This window comes from Misgurnus anguillicaudatus, chromosome 13, assembly GCF_027580225.2.
Source record: "Misgurnus anguillicaudatus chromosome 13, ASM2758022v2, whole genome shotgun sequence".
Taxonomy (NCBI): domain Eukaryota; kingdom Metazoa; phylum Chordata; class Actinopteri; order Cypriniformes; family Cobitidae; genus Misgurnus; species Misgurnus anguillicaudatus.
Window position 1 is genome coordinate 15,596,952 of NC_073349.2, and position 15,007 is coordinate 15,611,958.

At 39.7% G+C, this 15,007-nt stretch overlaps 2 protein-coding genes across 6 annotated transcripts in view; both read right to left on the reverse strand.

Moving 5' to 3' along the window:
• The window catches only part of usp19 (ubiquitin specific peptidase 19), a 32,182-nt gene extending 24,070 nt beyond the window's left edge, over window positions 1-8,112 (reverse strand). For 2 of the 5 annotated variants that reach the window (XM_055189002.2, XM_055188999.2), the window contains exons 1-4: window positions 7,762-8,107; window positions 6,458-6,784; window positions 1,395-1,526; window positions 1,124-1,260 (exon numbers count right to left, since the gene is read on the reverse strand). In XM_055189002.2, the coding sequence (XP_055044977.2) occupies window positions 1,124-1,260; window positions 1,395-1,526; window positions 6,458-6,620 (432 nt within the window). In that variant the 5' untranslated portion in view covers window positions 6,621-6,784; window positions 7,762-8,107. Of the gene's footprint in view, window positions 1-1,123; window positions 1,261-1,394; window positions 1,527-6,457; window positions 6,785-7,584; window positions 7,672-7,761 lie in introns of those variants that run through there. The other 3 variants (XM_055188998.2, XM_055188996.2, XM_055188997.2) reach the window with 3 other exon arrangements.
• Window positions 8,113-8,793: 681 nt separating this feature from the next.
• The window catches only part of lamb2 (laminin, beta 2 (laminin S)), a 45,684-nt gene continuing 39,470 nt past the window's right edge, over window positions 8,794-15,007 (reverse strand). The window contains exons 23-34 of the mRNA XM_073875152.1: window positions 14,696-14,913; window positions 14,275-14,371; window positions 13,778-14,150; window positions 13,513-13,697; window positions 13,122-13,363; window positions 11,285-11,488; window positions 11,012-11,156; window positions 10,695-10,902; window positions 10,383-10,524; window positions 10,120-10,296; window positions 9,889-10,048; window positions 8,794-9,554 (exon numbers count right to left, since the gene is read on the reverse strand). Of these exons, the coding sequence (XP_073731253.1) occupies window positions 9,418-9,554; window positions 9,889-10,048; window positions 10,120-10,296; window positions 10,383-10,524; window positions 10,695-10,902; window positions 11,012-11,156; window positions 11,285-11,488; window positions 13,122-13,363; window positions 13,513-13,697; window positions 13,778-14,150; window positions 14,275-14,371; window positions 14,696-14,913 (2,288 nt within the window). The 3' untranslated portion in view covers window positions 8,794-9,417. The remainder of the gene's footprint in view (window positions 9,555-9,888; window positions 10,049-10,119; window positions 10,297-10,382; window positions 10,525-10,694; window positions 10,903-11,011; window positions 11,157-11,284; window positions 11,489-13,121; window positions 13,364-13,512; window positions 13,698-13,777; window positions 14,151-14,274; window positions 14,372-14,695; window positions 14,914-15,007) is intronic.

Consider the following 15,007-nt stretch of genomic DNA (forward strand, 5'->3'; position numbering starts at 1 on the left):
ATTCACTTTTTATGCAGTTTACATCTTACAAATCATGTTTAATGCGATTAAGCAAGCAAACGGCACGTGATCAGCCATGCCTGACGTCAATGCAGCAAGCTACGGGAACCACAGCGCGTCCGACTTCACGTCTCCGTTTTCAGCTCCTCCCCACCTGCACGCGGCTAATCTCGCCGATCGGTTACATCCAGCCACAGTCGATGTCGAACACACCTAAAGTCACGTGACTGCAGTGAAAGTCACGTGACTGCAGTGAAAGTCACGTGACTGCAGTGACGCAAATGACGTGTCATTCTCAGACATGTTTGCAAAGTTTTTTTTCAAACTTACAGCGTGCGTTTCCCTCAGACTGTAAACAAAGCCCGAGGGCACAAAAAACAGCCCGGGGTGCACAAAATAACATGTCAGCCGCGTCGTATATCCACTTTGGTCTTGTACATGCGCTTCACAATAGACGTGCAAGACAATGCTGAATAAAGTCTTAATTTTTGGACCAAGATGTATTTTTTTGATGCTTCAACACATTCTAACTGACTCACTGATGTCACATGGACTACTTTGATGATGTTTTAATTACCTTTTGGACATGGACAGTAAACCGTACGTAGATTTTCACTGAAGGGTCAACAAGCTCTCAGACTAAATATAAAACATCTTAAACTGTGTTTCCAAAGATGAAAGGAGGTCTTCTGAGTTTGGAACGACATGAGGGTGAGTCATTAATGATTTTTTTTCATTTTTTGGGTGAACTATCCCTAAAAATTTGGGAAATAAGTTAGTTGTTTTATTATTACCTGATAAAACACGTTTTTCAATGACAATACAAACAACAAGCTTCACTGCTGCTTTTAACTTAATAAATCAAGCGTAAAATAAGCGCTGATCTACCACAGATTTATTTTGTTTTAACCTTAAACGTTTTTATTCCTTAAAAGATCGGGGTTTTTAACAAATCACAAATACACATTTGTTCTGTTCGGTTAGCTGAAAGGTCTGCAACTTGAAACAGACTGTGCTCAGTAAAGACTTTAGTACAAATATATACTGATACAGTATATGCTTGTCTGAATATATGACAAGTTACATTTATTATAATGACAGCAGGGTCAGCAGGTGTTCTTACAGCGAGGGTGGGCCAGATGTTGAGGGGGATCTTCTTGTGCATGACAAGCTGCAGAACGTTTGCTTTTTCTTTAAAGAGCAATTTAGTGCAGGAGGCCTCAATCTCCTCATGAAGACGACAGCTCCATTCACGACCATCTGAGAAAACGCACAAAGACCACAGCACACGTCAACAATACAAACCTGAGATGGCATACAACAACAAAAGGTAGACCAACACGGGTTTTATAACATGGCACATATATACATAAGCACACATGCACTCCTCTTACCTGGCAGGCGGATGTGGCAAGTGGTATCGGTGAAGGCAGAGTCGATATCCTCGACTTTTAGCACCCCAGCATCGCCACAGTTAAGTCTGACGATCACATCGTATGCGCTCTGCTTCCAGTCCAGCAACAAATCTTTAAACAAATGAACAAACACGTTGCAGTCATAAGACCCCAAACCTTCTGCTCGAAAAACTATTTAATATTCAGCATAAATAGGACATCTTTATTAGGTCAGGCACTCACAAGGAGCTATATGTAGCTGGTTAAATATAATAAATAATAAAACTATTAGGCACAATAAGGAAAAACATTACCTGATATCATGGTAACCCTTACGCTACACAAGCTGACATCCAGGTACAGAATAAACACGCCTCATCTCAAACGAGTGCATTAAGCAAGGAATCCCTCAGCTGTGGTCCTGGGTTTGGCTTAGATGCATTTACATGCATGTTAGTAAGCAGGTCCGAGAAAGAGCCAGAAGTGGCAGAGAGCGAGAACGAGAGCTTGTTTATCTCTATGGATCAAGCTTCAGAATCAAATGACAACTAGTCCAGTCCCCACTCTCACTCGGACCTTCTTAAAGGTCATAATGAAGCCAACACGCCCCACAGTCGAGCTCTTATTCCATGTGATGTAACCTTTACTCTGTCTGTATCTCATGAGAATCCCCCGCATGCGCGGAAAGAGCGCTAGCACAAGGATCCACTGCACTTTTCACCTTCTAAGCTCATAGAGAAGATGCACAACACTAGGATAGGACAATAAAAAGAAGGATCCACCGGTAGTCTGGAATAAATTAAGTGTGAGGAATATTCTGTATGGCGTGAGGAGTGTTGTCAGCCTGAGTGAAGTCTTCCCAAGCATGTGCAAGGCAGAGTCACATACTGACCTTGACAAAGCCCTTCATTACTGAAACAGAGGTTTAGATTACAACAGTTCAGCACTCAGCAAAACTCTGCAGAGGCCAAACACGCCCAGCAGACGGGGCACAACACTGACTGGCAAACACATAGACTACGCAAACAAGGCATTCATGTAGACTTGCCACCCTAGTAATCACGTTTCAGCATCCATTAGGCAGCTTTCATCAAAACATCACCACACAAAACATCTGGGTGATTCTCTTAGAAGACTTAGAAGATGTCCATCATCAGATTTTTTAAAAAAGCCGTTAAAGCCAATTTTAATAAGATTAAGGTCTGACCTTACTATAACTATTATTTTTAAAAGGATTTAAACATATTTCCTATAGAATTTTTACATTTTTAACTTATCATTATCAAAAATTATCATTACCGCAACATGATATTACATTAAATATATGCATTTACAAACTCATGTTTCGGTAATGAGAACTAAAAAGATTTTTTAAAAATGTTAGTTCTTTGGGGGCTTAAACAACGATTGAAAATTGTTGCGGAGGATGAGAAAATTTTTCTTGGACACATTTATATTCCTTATTATTATTTCTGGATTTACCGATGATCACAAAATACCACATGTTTCTTTACTGTAAATGTTTATAGTATAACATGCACTGAAGCTTTTTATTTTTTAGATTTTTTAATTATAAATATTTCCATGTCAAAGCACCAAAATCCAGTCATGGACACTTGGACAGATTGCGGTAATGAAAATGTTCCCCTTAAATGTGGAAAAAACAACAAAATTGGTTTGTATGATGTCATTTGAAATCATGTGCAAAATAGTACATGAAGAGATGTTTGTAACTGTATGCTTCTTATTCTGATACTTAATTTTGCGAGAATCACCCACCTACATATGTAATTTTCTGTTAAATAGAGTGCTGTAGGATGGTGTGTTTTTGAAGGCCAACACGGAAGATAGTGAGACACTAGTTCTTTCGCCAGAAAGCCCATTCATGTTTTCCCAGACTTTTGGATTGTCACAAAAAACAAGCTCATATTTCCTGCCGGTTTTTTATATGACTAGGTGGCCTGGGATCCAGTTTTCTTCATAGCCAGTTAAATTGCATGCAAACACATGAAACAGGTTTCTGAAATGAGCTGATTTTTGATAGATATCTGCTTTTTTACATATAAACAAACTCAATACTGTCAACAACAATGTACAATTTCAACAACCCTTCTGTGAAAACAGAAATAATATAAATGATACAAAACCTTAAAGTCAATTTGGCTATTCTTGATCAATAAATATATGCACAAACTCTTAAACACAAACACAGTATTATCTATAACAGTATTATCTATAATCTATAACCTGATACCAAAGGTCACCTTCAATTGTTTTCTAAAATTTCTTCTGCTATTTCTGAGCACTTTGGATTTTTCCTTATTACAGTATAATATCTATATTTGTAGTTAGGGATGCACGATATATCACCCGACATATCGTTATCGGCCGATAACTGCTTATTTTTAATATTATCGGTTATCGGTCTGATCGCAAAATTAGGCCGATAAATGAGAGCCGATAAATGAGGGATTATTTTGGGTTGTTGAACCACTTCACTTGCTCATTGCTGGGCACGTGGAGTTTTGATTGGTGCTTTCTGTGACATAGCACGAAGATGACACGTGTTGCGGGCTTAAGAAGAGTATGCTAGTCTAGCGCAAAGACAAGATGTCCGCGGTGAAAATAATTGTAAAAATAATATGAATATTTATCCCTATTTGTAGTTTTACTTTTATTATCAGTTTATCCATTTAATAACGAAAATGTGATTCATGATTACCTGAAATGACCGTCTAAATAAAAACTGGATGTACAGCATACCAGTTAAAACCATTTTCTAATTGCAGAAATTTCAGAACAGTCTAGGGCTCGGCTAAATACACTTACAGGCTTAACACGTTGCCAATTTACACTGAATAACAAAGTAGATTCTGGTGGAGGTGTTGTTCGAATTGTGCCACATACACTTTGACATCACCTAACAGACTGACACAATCCCAGTCTTGCATATAACATTAGGAAAATACTTTAGTGTCTTTAACCAAGCCAAGGTTACTGCACCATTAACACACATTATAACAATGCTGTGGAATGTGACTAAACACACTATAAAAAGTTGGATCAACCTAAAAAATTACTTTAGTTGGTAACAACTAAAACATTTAAACATCTTCAACTTAAATGTTCACTATTTTTTAATTTTAAGCATTACCAGTTGAAGAAATTTTAGGGATGCACCGATAAATCGGCCGATGATGCTTGCTATTAATGAATTACGACGAAATGCTGCTACATCCAAAAGCCAGAAGGCGCTCTGGTGCAGAAACGCAATATGTGCCTCAGAAGAAGAACCACTACAAACGCACTGCAGCTCCAGGAAATGGCTTAGGCATATATTTTTATTGCTGTTCTTCAAACCTTTTTAGGTTTTTCATGATTATAAAGAATATGTATAATGATTATGTTTGATGAGTGTTGCTTTTTCAAATGCATGTTATAAACGACTCCAACAGTGATTTCAGATTGATATGGACTTATTTATCAAAAGCCAAAGTACATATAAGAGCTGTGCATAATATCCACTGTGCAATTCAAGAGTGCGTTTCCCGAACAATGGCGTAACTCGCTGCTGAACCAACATAGTACAATGCATAGTTGGAGACACAAACTACCTTGTCACGACTGTTTCCCGAAAGCATAGTAACTTTGTCACACATTCATCATTTGAACCATGTTGGTTTAACAACATAGTTGGTGATGTCACAAGAGAGGTGAAGTACTAATTAATCTGTGCAAATTGATTTAATGTCAGATTATTGCTGTAAATAACATATATTGCATCGGAAGACGTGATTTGGTTATTGTGATTTAGTTATCTGTTGTTTATTTTCAAGATATTCAATTAATGTGCAAGTTCCCTCTTACGCTCCTCCCAGGGATTCCCCAGGGTCTTAAAGCTCGTAGGACTGCGCACATGCGCAGTTTTCAAATGCAGCGCTTTAACTCTGTTTACAAACTTAGACATAAAATAAAATTTTAATATATTTAGAATGATGGATATAGACTGTAGTACACTGTACTACATGTTTTTTGCTTATTTTGTTCAAAAGCATGATCGACGTAAGTCTACATATTATAATAACAAGGAACTATGCTTCTAACGACAGGTGAAGAGCTGTCATTCAAATCACACAAGTTTGCGATGCAGCTTGCGAATATTCGTTTGAACTACGATTTCGGGAAACACCAAATCGTTGAACTTTGTCAGTAACGACAAAACTTACGACAGTAGTTGGCTAACGATGCTTTCTGGAAACGCACCCCAGAATAGTTATCGGCCAGGCATTATTAGTTTCGGCATTTATCATCGCATCCCTTGTAATTTAAGTTGATCCAACTTTTACTTTTTTTACAGCACAATATGCCTAATCACATGAATATAACTATTCATATGTCTGGAGTAAAATCTTCAACACAACCTAAACTTTTAACTTTTGCCCCATGCAAATGACTGCGAGTCAGAATTTAAAGGGGGAAAAGATAAGCAACAAAACCAAATGAAGCAAAAAGCCAAAGTGAGATAAACAGATTCAGACCTAGTTTATAGGTAGGGAACCAAAAATTTTCGGCAACCAAAAATGATAATGCCAGAAAAATAGCCGAAAATGAATGCCGCTCCGCTTCTAAGATTTCAGTCTCACTGCAGCCGTTATCACTGCACTACACAGCAAAGCATGATCGTGACAGCTGTGTGCAAAAACATAAAATGATCTGACCGCCACTACTCATGATCGTGTTTTAATTTGTCAAGTTCAGGTCCTCCTGTAAAACGCAATAGGCTATCAAAAATAGTTGTTAATGTTTATCTCGTCAGTAACTGATGATTTTCATCAAATTTTGGTGTGTTACTTAAAATAAGTTTGATTATTTCATTGGTTTGTTGTCCAACTCAGATTTATTAAATTAATGGAATTAAAATTTCTAATAATAATACAATTACACAAAAACTTTTTACAAGTCATTTTTTCAGTGCATCCGTTTAGGCCCATACTTTACATTTCGGTGCATCACTATCTATGAGTGTATACAAACAATGGATAAGCACACTGCCCTCTGTTTACCTTTTTTGGCCTCTGTGGTGGTTGAGGTGGTCCTCTTGGCCTCCCTGCTTTCCTGATTCACTCTGTCCTTCTGCTTCTTTCTGCTGGTGCTGGCCGTGTCGTCGGGTCCTCTCTGACCTCGTCTGCGGCCGGATTCAGTGGGTCCTGTACTGCTGCTGGCCATCTTCAACCACTTTCCACTGACGGGTCGGCCGTCACCCACCTCGCTCCCACTCCCGGAGCTGCTTCCACAGGGGTCTGGATCTGAGCTGTGACGTTTCCTGCCCGGTCCAGCTATCTTGGCGGCGTTTCAAGTGAGAGTACTCCCAGAAGAGAATCAGAGGGAGACTGTAAACAAAAAGGGAACCTATTATTAAGTAACTGAATTTGGTTGTATGACAAAAATATAATTTAGATTAACAAATGCAACACACATTAAATACGAAATCAATTTTAAGTGAGATATAACTGGTGTGAAATGATAACAAGATCACATAAACACAAATAGCAACGAATGCATGCACTATACAGTGAGAACTGAGCAAAATGCTTTACGTTTACAAAATGAAAATAAAAACGATAAAATAATGACCAATTCTAATATCAGGAAAACAACATGACGAATCATAACCATTGTAAACCTGATCAGTGACCTAAAATGTAACTTAGGTTTACGTTAATCAAAAAACCTGTGTGCTTTCTCAAGCTTTTTGACTACAGAGGTTTACCATTGAAATTGTGTCATCCGACTAATAAATAATAATGGCATTTTAGACAATACCAAGTTAAATGGCTAGTAACGTTAGTGGACTCCAATGCCGTTTGCTGTCCCTGTGGTGACACTTTGCTGTCATTACACACAACAAAGATAATTTACATCACATAGTATAAACAAAATATTGTCAAGGAAGTCTTCAATATTTATGTTCTCAGTTGTCATGAAAGGACGGCAACCACGGAACTCGCTAATTCCGCGGCTGCTAACCCAGCTAGCTTAGCCTGACTGACTTGGTTGGTTTCACTCTCTAGTTTTCTCTATTGTTTCATTATCGTTACACTGGTGCCAAATGATATTCTTTCTTAATATCATTTGGTTCTGTAATGAGTTCAATGCCCATTTTAGATAAAAGAAAAGCGCAAAGCCTCACCAACTACAACGGCAGCTGCACGCGCGAGGGCTAACGTAATTCACACAGCACGCGCTACTGAGCCGGAGCACTTTACCGCAAGGTCGGATAGTGCGGCGTTGTCAGAAGTATGCTAGAGGCACAGACGTTTTTTATGATATCTGGGAAATGACAACTGCAATTTTAATGAAATCTTACGTTGTTTGTCGCTGCTTTGTATCGAGGAGTTGCGGCGCGTGTGCTTTCTCTCCGTTAGCGGCGACTGCGGCTTAATTCAGCCCCAGGCTTCAGACAGGGCAACGGGCCGCCGACAGCCCCGGAGCCGCATTAGCGCTCTCCTTAAAACTAAATTCCTTATTTCCAGAAGGTTCCTAGCCTGGGCCCATTTTGCAGTCCTTAACCAAAAACCGATCCGCTGGGAATAGAAACAAAGAAAACGACGGTACTCCTCCACTTGATGAGCCTACCCACTGCTCAATGACTCGCACTTTCTTGGAGAACAAAAACAAACCGGGTTCAGACGGCGATCAAGCCAACCTGCCTCATAGTTTGCTTCATGCAGCGCTGCGAAGGCCGATATGACATCAAAGTACAGCGAGATCGACTCAAAAGCACATTTAACCACTCGCTCTCGCGGGAATTTGATGTCATACTTTGATTGGTCTGCGCAGCACGCATGAACGAACACACCCACAGACACAAAAACACACACTTCCGGATATTTATTAGCTTTTGTGAGTTAGCGACCAGGCAAGACTTTAGTGGAAAGCCCGTTAAAACAATTGATATATATGTAAACTATCTATTATTTCTTACATATTTATTAAAATGACACAAACATTGCAGTCATAATTGATATACTACAATACAGGACAAAGACAACATGTACATTTGCATTGATTTTTTTCCATTTGTGCTCTACACAGTCTTTAAAGTTTTTCCACAGTAAAAATGATAATACGAATTACGTAAATTATTTAGCAAAAACATTAAGGCAATAAAGAACTAAAATGCTTTGAAATATTTCAACTCACCTTTAAGTAATGAAAATACATTTAAAACGCTGTAATAAAGAAAGAAGGAAAATATCTAGAGAGATTTGCAATTAAATTTGCAATTTTCTCATTTTTTTGCATGGATTAATGTCAGAAAGTCTCAATTTCTCAATCTATAGCAACCAACGTGATTTTTACAATAGGACAAAATTAGACAAAAAAAATTAGACTCACACATGAAGAATTATCATTTATTTTTTTTATATTGTTATTTTATCTTTGTTAGAAGGAACACAGGTACAATACACATTGGGCATTGATGATGTCACATTAATATGATGTCATTGATCAGCCATATTACATTAATATAAACACTAAACGACTTATTTCTACAAAACCTTTTGTGAGTTACAATCAATGTACTTATAAGTACATTTTTCAGTAGTTTCACTTAAACATATAGGCAGAAATTGTATGTATTATAAAACACATCTGTTCCAAAATAGTACATATTTTTATTGGGTGTTCCCTTGTCGTTTGTGGCTTTGGGTGTTTTGTTTTAACTGAAAAAGAACAAGCAAAGGTCCATACACAACATCTTTAACTTGATTTGAAGTGTATTTTACATTCAGTATTTAACCCAGCATCTTCATTACACTGTATATAGTGTTTTAAAAGTAAATGTCAATAAGTGAAATACTGTACAGATTCAAAACAGTAGCCCTTCATTTCCAGACATTGTATGGAATTGCAATTTGACATCTTTTTGTAAGTTTGTTGGCAAAACTGTAGCAGCATATAAAGGATGAAAATGGCAGATATTTTTAAAGCAGAGCATCCACTTGGCTCTTGGGACGGACTATTGACAAGTGTTGTAGATCTGAATCCGCCTATTAATGGCACTCAGGATAGCCTTCATTTTGTCTTCAAGACCATCCAGGTTCCTGGCTTTGTCCTCCAACACCCTTTGGTTTTCCTCATAGTCCTTTTCAAGCTCTGTGGATATACAAACACATTTTACGAGCAAATAAAACCATGACCACCTTCTTAGAAATCTATATTATTTGTTACCACAAGGGGGCGATTTATTGAAAGTTTCCATTCACTTGACAGAATTATTGTTTTTCTTTTCAACCAGAAATAGTTTAGTTTTAGGATCCAAAAGAGAATAATATATTTTTTTAAGGATTACAATTATATAATTTGTATTTTTTGCACTAAATTGAAATGAAATCAAATATACTCACACACAAATATACAAATTTTCTCGAGTGGTCTCAGATTTTTACTCCCAAGCAATTGATGTCTGTTATCTTAATGTTACACTCACCTGCCAACCTCTGAAGTTTATCCTGAGCGTCCTTTAGCAACTCCTTTGCTTCATCTCTCAGACGCTCAGCTTTCCGCTTGGCGTCCTGCATTGTCTTTGCCTTACTGTCCATCAGACCCTGAACAGTATGGTATTTATCGGACAGCTCTCCATCCAGGATCTAAAACAGACGAAAGTTACTAAATATTGGTTAACAGAGCACAAGTAAAAATTTAGCAGTCACACACTCACCTCTTTTGCTTCATTGGCTTTTTCACGTGCCATAGTGGCGGTCTCCTCTGCCCGCGCTGCTTCCAGGCTGTTGTGGGCACGTTTGGCCTTTAAAGCCTCAATCTGGCGCCCAAGATCTCCTAACCTGTCCATAGCATCGTCAAGATCTCGCTCCCGTTCTGTGGTCTCTGATTGGATCTTTAGCAAAACGATTTATATAAGGGCTCGTTTAGAAAAACAACCAACTTAAGATCACAAGAACCCAATTTCTGAAGTAGCTTTACCTGCGCAAGCCGGTTCTGAGTCGAGCCGATGTCATTCCGCGCTTTTTGTATGGCCTTTTCTGCAGCTGCCTGTGCCTTGCCAGCATCATTCAGAGCTTGTTTTACAGTCTCCGCTGTATTCTTCACCCCCTCTGCCTTATTTCTGTGGTAAGAGAAAATACCTTATAACAAAATATTTACAAGTGGACCATCGCTTCTCCAGGCCCAGTGTGGCAATATCACAGATTCACAGGGCCTGGGACGACGTTCTCAATTCCTCCCTGACTTTTTAGCAATAACTTTTTCAATCAATGCCCACATGAAGACACATACCTGGCTTTCCTGGCATTCATCAGCAGCTGTTCCGCTTTGCGGACGTCATTCTGGGTCTGCTCCAGAATAGCATCCACATTGGACAGGCTCTTGACCCGGTCTTTAATCTCATCCGCAAGGTGTCGGATCTGCATGGGTGAGGCAGGAATAGACAGCTCCAGAACCCGATTGGCTACCGCCTCGATGCTGTCTGGATCCGCCCCCTCCACTGCAAATATTTAACATGACATAAAGCAGTGACAAAGACATATATGAAATATTTGTAATCATTATTATTACTAGCTTTCAAAAACCAGATGATTTTGAAGACAACTCACTCATGAGAAATTCCCGAATCTGTTTGATGAGGTCCCTCAGGTCATTGTTAGAATGATGCACCTTGTTTTTGGCATCGCTAGCTTTTTCCAAAGCTGCCTGAGCTCTTTCCTTAGCTTCCTGAGCTTTGGTCTTAGCATCTGCCACCTTTTACAGGCCAAACAGGAAATATGAAAAGGACAATAAACACTAATAATGTAATAAAAAGCAATTAAGAGGACTCAAAAAAATCATAAAATGTCCAATTCATGGTGGTAAATCTGACACATCTCTACCTGCTTAAAGAGATCTTCCACCATTTCCATAGCTTTGTTCAGTTCGTTCTCCGCATGCTTGGATCTGTCCAGGGCATTGCTGGCTACTGCTGCGGCTCCCTTACAATTCAGGCCTCCACAGTGGCGCTTGCCCTCATCGTCACGGCAACCAGCACCACCGCAAGGGCTGTCACCACAAGGAGCATCACCTGGTGCTCCACATACCTGGGAAAATATTAAGCAAGAGCCCATGAAGTAAATAAAAGGGAAAATCATTCATGTGCTCAAAAACTACTGAGGGAGTTTAATTTGTTAACTCTTTCCCGTCCTGCAAGTTGCTAGCCAGCGCCAGCATTTTTTATGATCACAAAAGTCTTTTTTTAATATGTAAACATAGAATGCAAGAACAGACTTTCTGCTTAAAATATTTTTGTTACAGATCAGATTCAGAGCAATGATCAAAAGACACAGAGTATTTACTGCGTTTGACTAATACTGTGTTTGACCCCGTTTCACCTTCAGAACTGCCTTAATTCTACATGGCATTGATTCAACAAGGTGCTGAATGCATTCTTTAGAAATGTTGGCCCATGTTGATAGGATAGCATCTTGCAGTTGATGGAGATTTGTGGGATGCACATCCAGGGCATGAAGCTCCCGTTCCACCACATCCCAAAGATGCTCTATTGGGTTGAGATCTGGTGACTGAGGGGGCCATTTTAGTACAGTGAACTCATTGTCATGTTCAAGAAACCAATTTGAAATGATACGAGCTTTGTGACATGGTGCATTATACTGCTGGAAGTAGCCATCAGAGGATGGGTACATAGTGGTCATAAAGGGATGGACATGGTCAGAAACAATGCTCAGGTAGGCTGTGGCATTTAAACAATGCCCAGCTGGCACTAAGGGGCCTAAAGTGTGCCAAGAAAACATCCGCCACACCATTACACCACCACCACCAGCCTGCACAGTGGTAACAAGGCATGATAGATCCATGTTCTCATTCTGTTTACGCCAAATTCTGACTCTACCATCTGAATGTCTCAACAGACATCGAGACTCGTCAGACCAGGCAATATTTTTCCAGTCTTCAACTGTCCAATTTTGGTGAGTTTGTGCAAATTGTAGCATCTTTTTCTATTTGTAGTGGAGATGAGTGGTACCCGGTGGGGTCTTCTGTTGTTGTAGCCCATCCGCCTCAAGGTTGTGCGTGTTGTGGCTTCACAAATGCTTTTCTGCATACCTCGATTGTAACGAGTGGTAATTTCAGTCAAAGTTGCTCTTCTATCACCTTAAATCAGTCGGCTCATTCTCCTCTGACCTCTAAAATCAACAAGGCATTTTCGCCCACAGGACTGCCCACATACTGGATGTTTCTCCATTTTTACACCATTCTTTGTAAACCCTAGAAATGGTTGTGCGTGAAAATCCCAGTAACTGAGCAGATTGGAAAATATACTTAGACCGTACCAACAACCATGCCACGCTCAAAATTGCTTAAATCACCTTTCTTTCCCATTCTGACATTCAGTTTGGAGTTCAGGAGATTGTCTTGACCAGGACCACACCCCTAAATGCATTGAAGCATGTGATTGGTTGATTAGATAATTGCATTAATCAGAAATTGAACAGGTGTTCCTAATAATCCTTTAGGTGAGTGTATGCTAGTATAGAGTTTGCATGCTAATGCATAATAGTGTAAATCTGAAATGACCTAAAAACTAATCTTTGGCAGGAAAGCGTTTTCTCTTAATTGACAACAAGATAAATCGTCAATGGCGGGGAAAGAGTTAACAATATGTATAAAATCTGCATTGAAATATCCTGTTTCATTCCACTCAAAGAGCTTCTTCACCTTTTCATTTATCTTCTTGATGTCCAGAAGTTGAGCTTTTGCATTTAATTCTGTGAGTGTGCGTCTGTTCGCAGTGTTTTTCCGGTTGAAGTCGTCTTTCTTTGCGGCCATCAGTCGCTCTGTTTTCCTACGAGTGTCTGCTGATTGGCTCACTGTGCTTGGAATGTCAGTGGTGGATTTGTTGGCACGGTTTTCGGCATTACGCGATGTGTTGTAGGAGGCCCGGATGCTGTCGTATGCACCTATTGAAAGGATTTAAAATGTTAAATACTGAGATGAGCAATGAAGAAAATAGTTACATTGCTGAAATATACAGATCCATAATATACAAGGCGGCATATTAAACTTTCACTTTGCTCTTCATTTTCAACTAAAAGACAGCATAACTAACCCAAGAAGTTTGAGTTCTTGAGGATGTCAAGCTGACGGTTAAGCTGATCTGAGTTCAGCTTGAGCTCTTTCGCCTCTCTGTCCAAGGTGCTTAATGCATTACTGGCTTCATAGTTACTGTCCTGCACAGCTGTCAGGTCTCCCTCCAGCTGGTTCAGGATGTCTGTGGTGTCACCAATCTGACCTCTGTGAAAGGAAAACAAAACCTGGCAGATTAGAAAGATCAGCTTTCAAGTAATTCAAGAAAATCTGTCTCTTATTAGTACCTCAGATCCTCTATCATGCCCATTAGAATGGTCACGGCCTCAGCGGTAGCATTGCGGGCATTTACGATTTCTCTCGCCTGTGCCAGCTTGTCCTCCAAGTCCTTGAATTTTCTCTCGAAGGCTCGAGTCAAGCCGGTAGTCTGTAGTTCCTTCGCTCGGTCCGTGAGAGCTTTGGTTCTAGATGCCAGATCCTGAACGATACGGTCCCAGTCACCGAAGCACTGATGGCAAGGCTTGCAATCCGGGAACGTGCCAGAAAATCCACGGGCACATTGATCGCAGCGGACGCCGGACACGCCCTGCCGGCACGAGCAATGACCGCTCATACGGTCGCACTGAGATGTCTCGATGCCACGCGAATCACAGTCACATGCTACAGAGGGAGAGGTAACCAAATCATCAATCAAATTTCAATCAAATTTTGTGAGTTATTAGTTCTTAGTTAAATATGTATATTATTAGCTAGACATATTTTTGTATTAGAAGTGAATAAATACCTCTGCACAAGACTTTTGGGTTTCCCCAGTGGTTTTCTTGGCAGTCTGTACAGGTCTTTCCTCCAAAGCCTGGCCTGCACTGGCACTGGCCTGTGAACTGTGCCAAAAATAGATTGAAAAATTACAAAGAGAAGAAACAAAATGGCAGGATAGTATATCCAGGGGAATCATAATTGTAACTAGCTGTGTGTAGTTATTTCTGAGTCTTCTTTCATCACTTCTGAGACATAATCATATTTTAAAAGTTTAATTTCGCTCAGCCGATCTTAAGAAAAAATGCAATGGTTGCATAAAACAGCTTTAAACCAAGCCTTTAGTTAACTAAGATAACATCATGTTACAAAATTAATATTCATGATCCTCTCCCAACAAAACACTTCGGCTTGAAATTGTTCCGGTTTGTATGTATGAATCCTATTACCTCATTGCAGGCAGACGAGTAGGCATTGTTAGGGTCACAGCCGCACGGCTCACAGCCCCGCCCACTGGCTAGGTTCCAATAGTTTGTGGCGCAGTGGTCACAGGTTTGTCCAATAACATTAGCCAGGCACTGACATTGCCCAGTGGCACGCTGGCACACGCATTCATCTCGGGATTGACACTGACTACGTTCCGTTCCCAAGAAGTTGCAGGTGCATTCTGGGTAGGCAATAGCAATAAGTTTGTGCATATGACAATATGTGATAAATAAAATGTTAGTAGTCAAAATATTGTTGTATGATATAGGAACTAA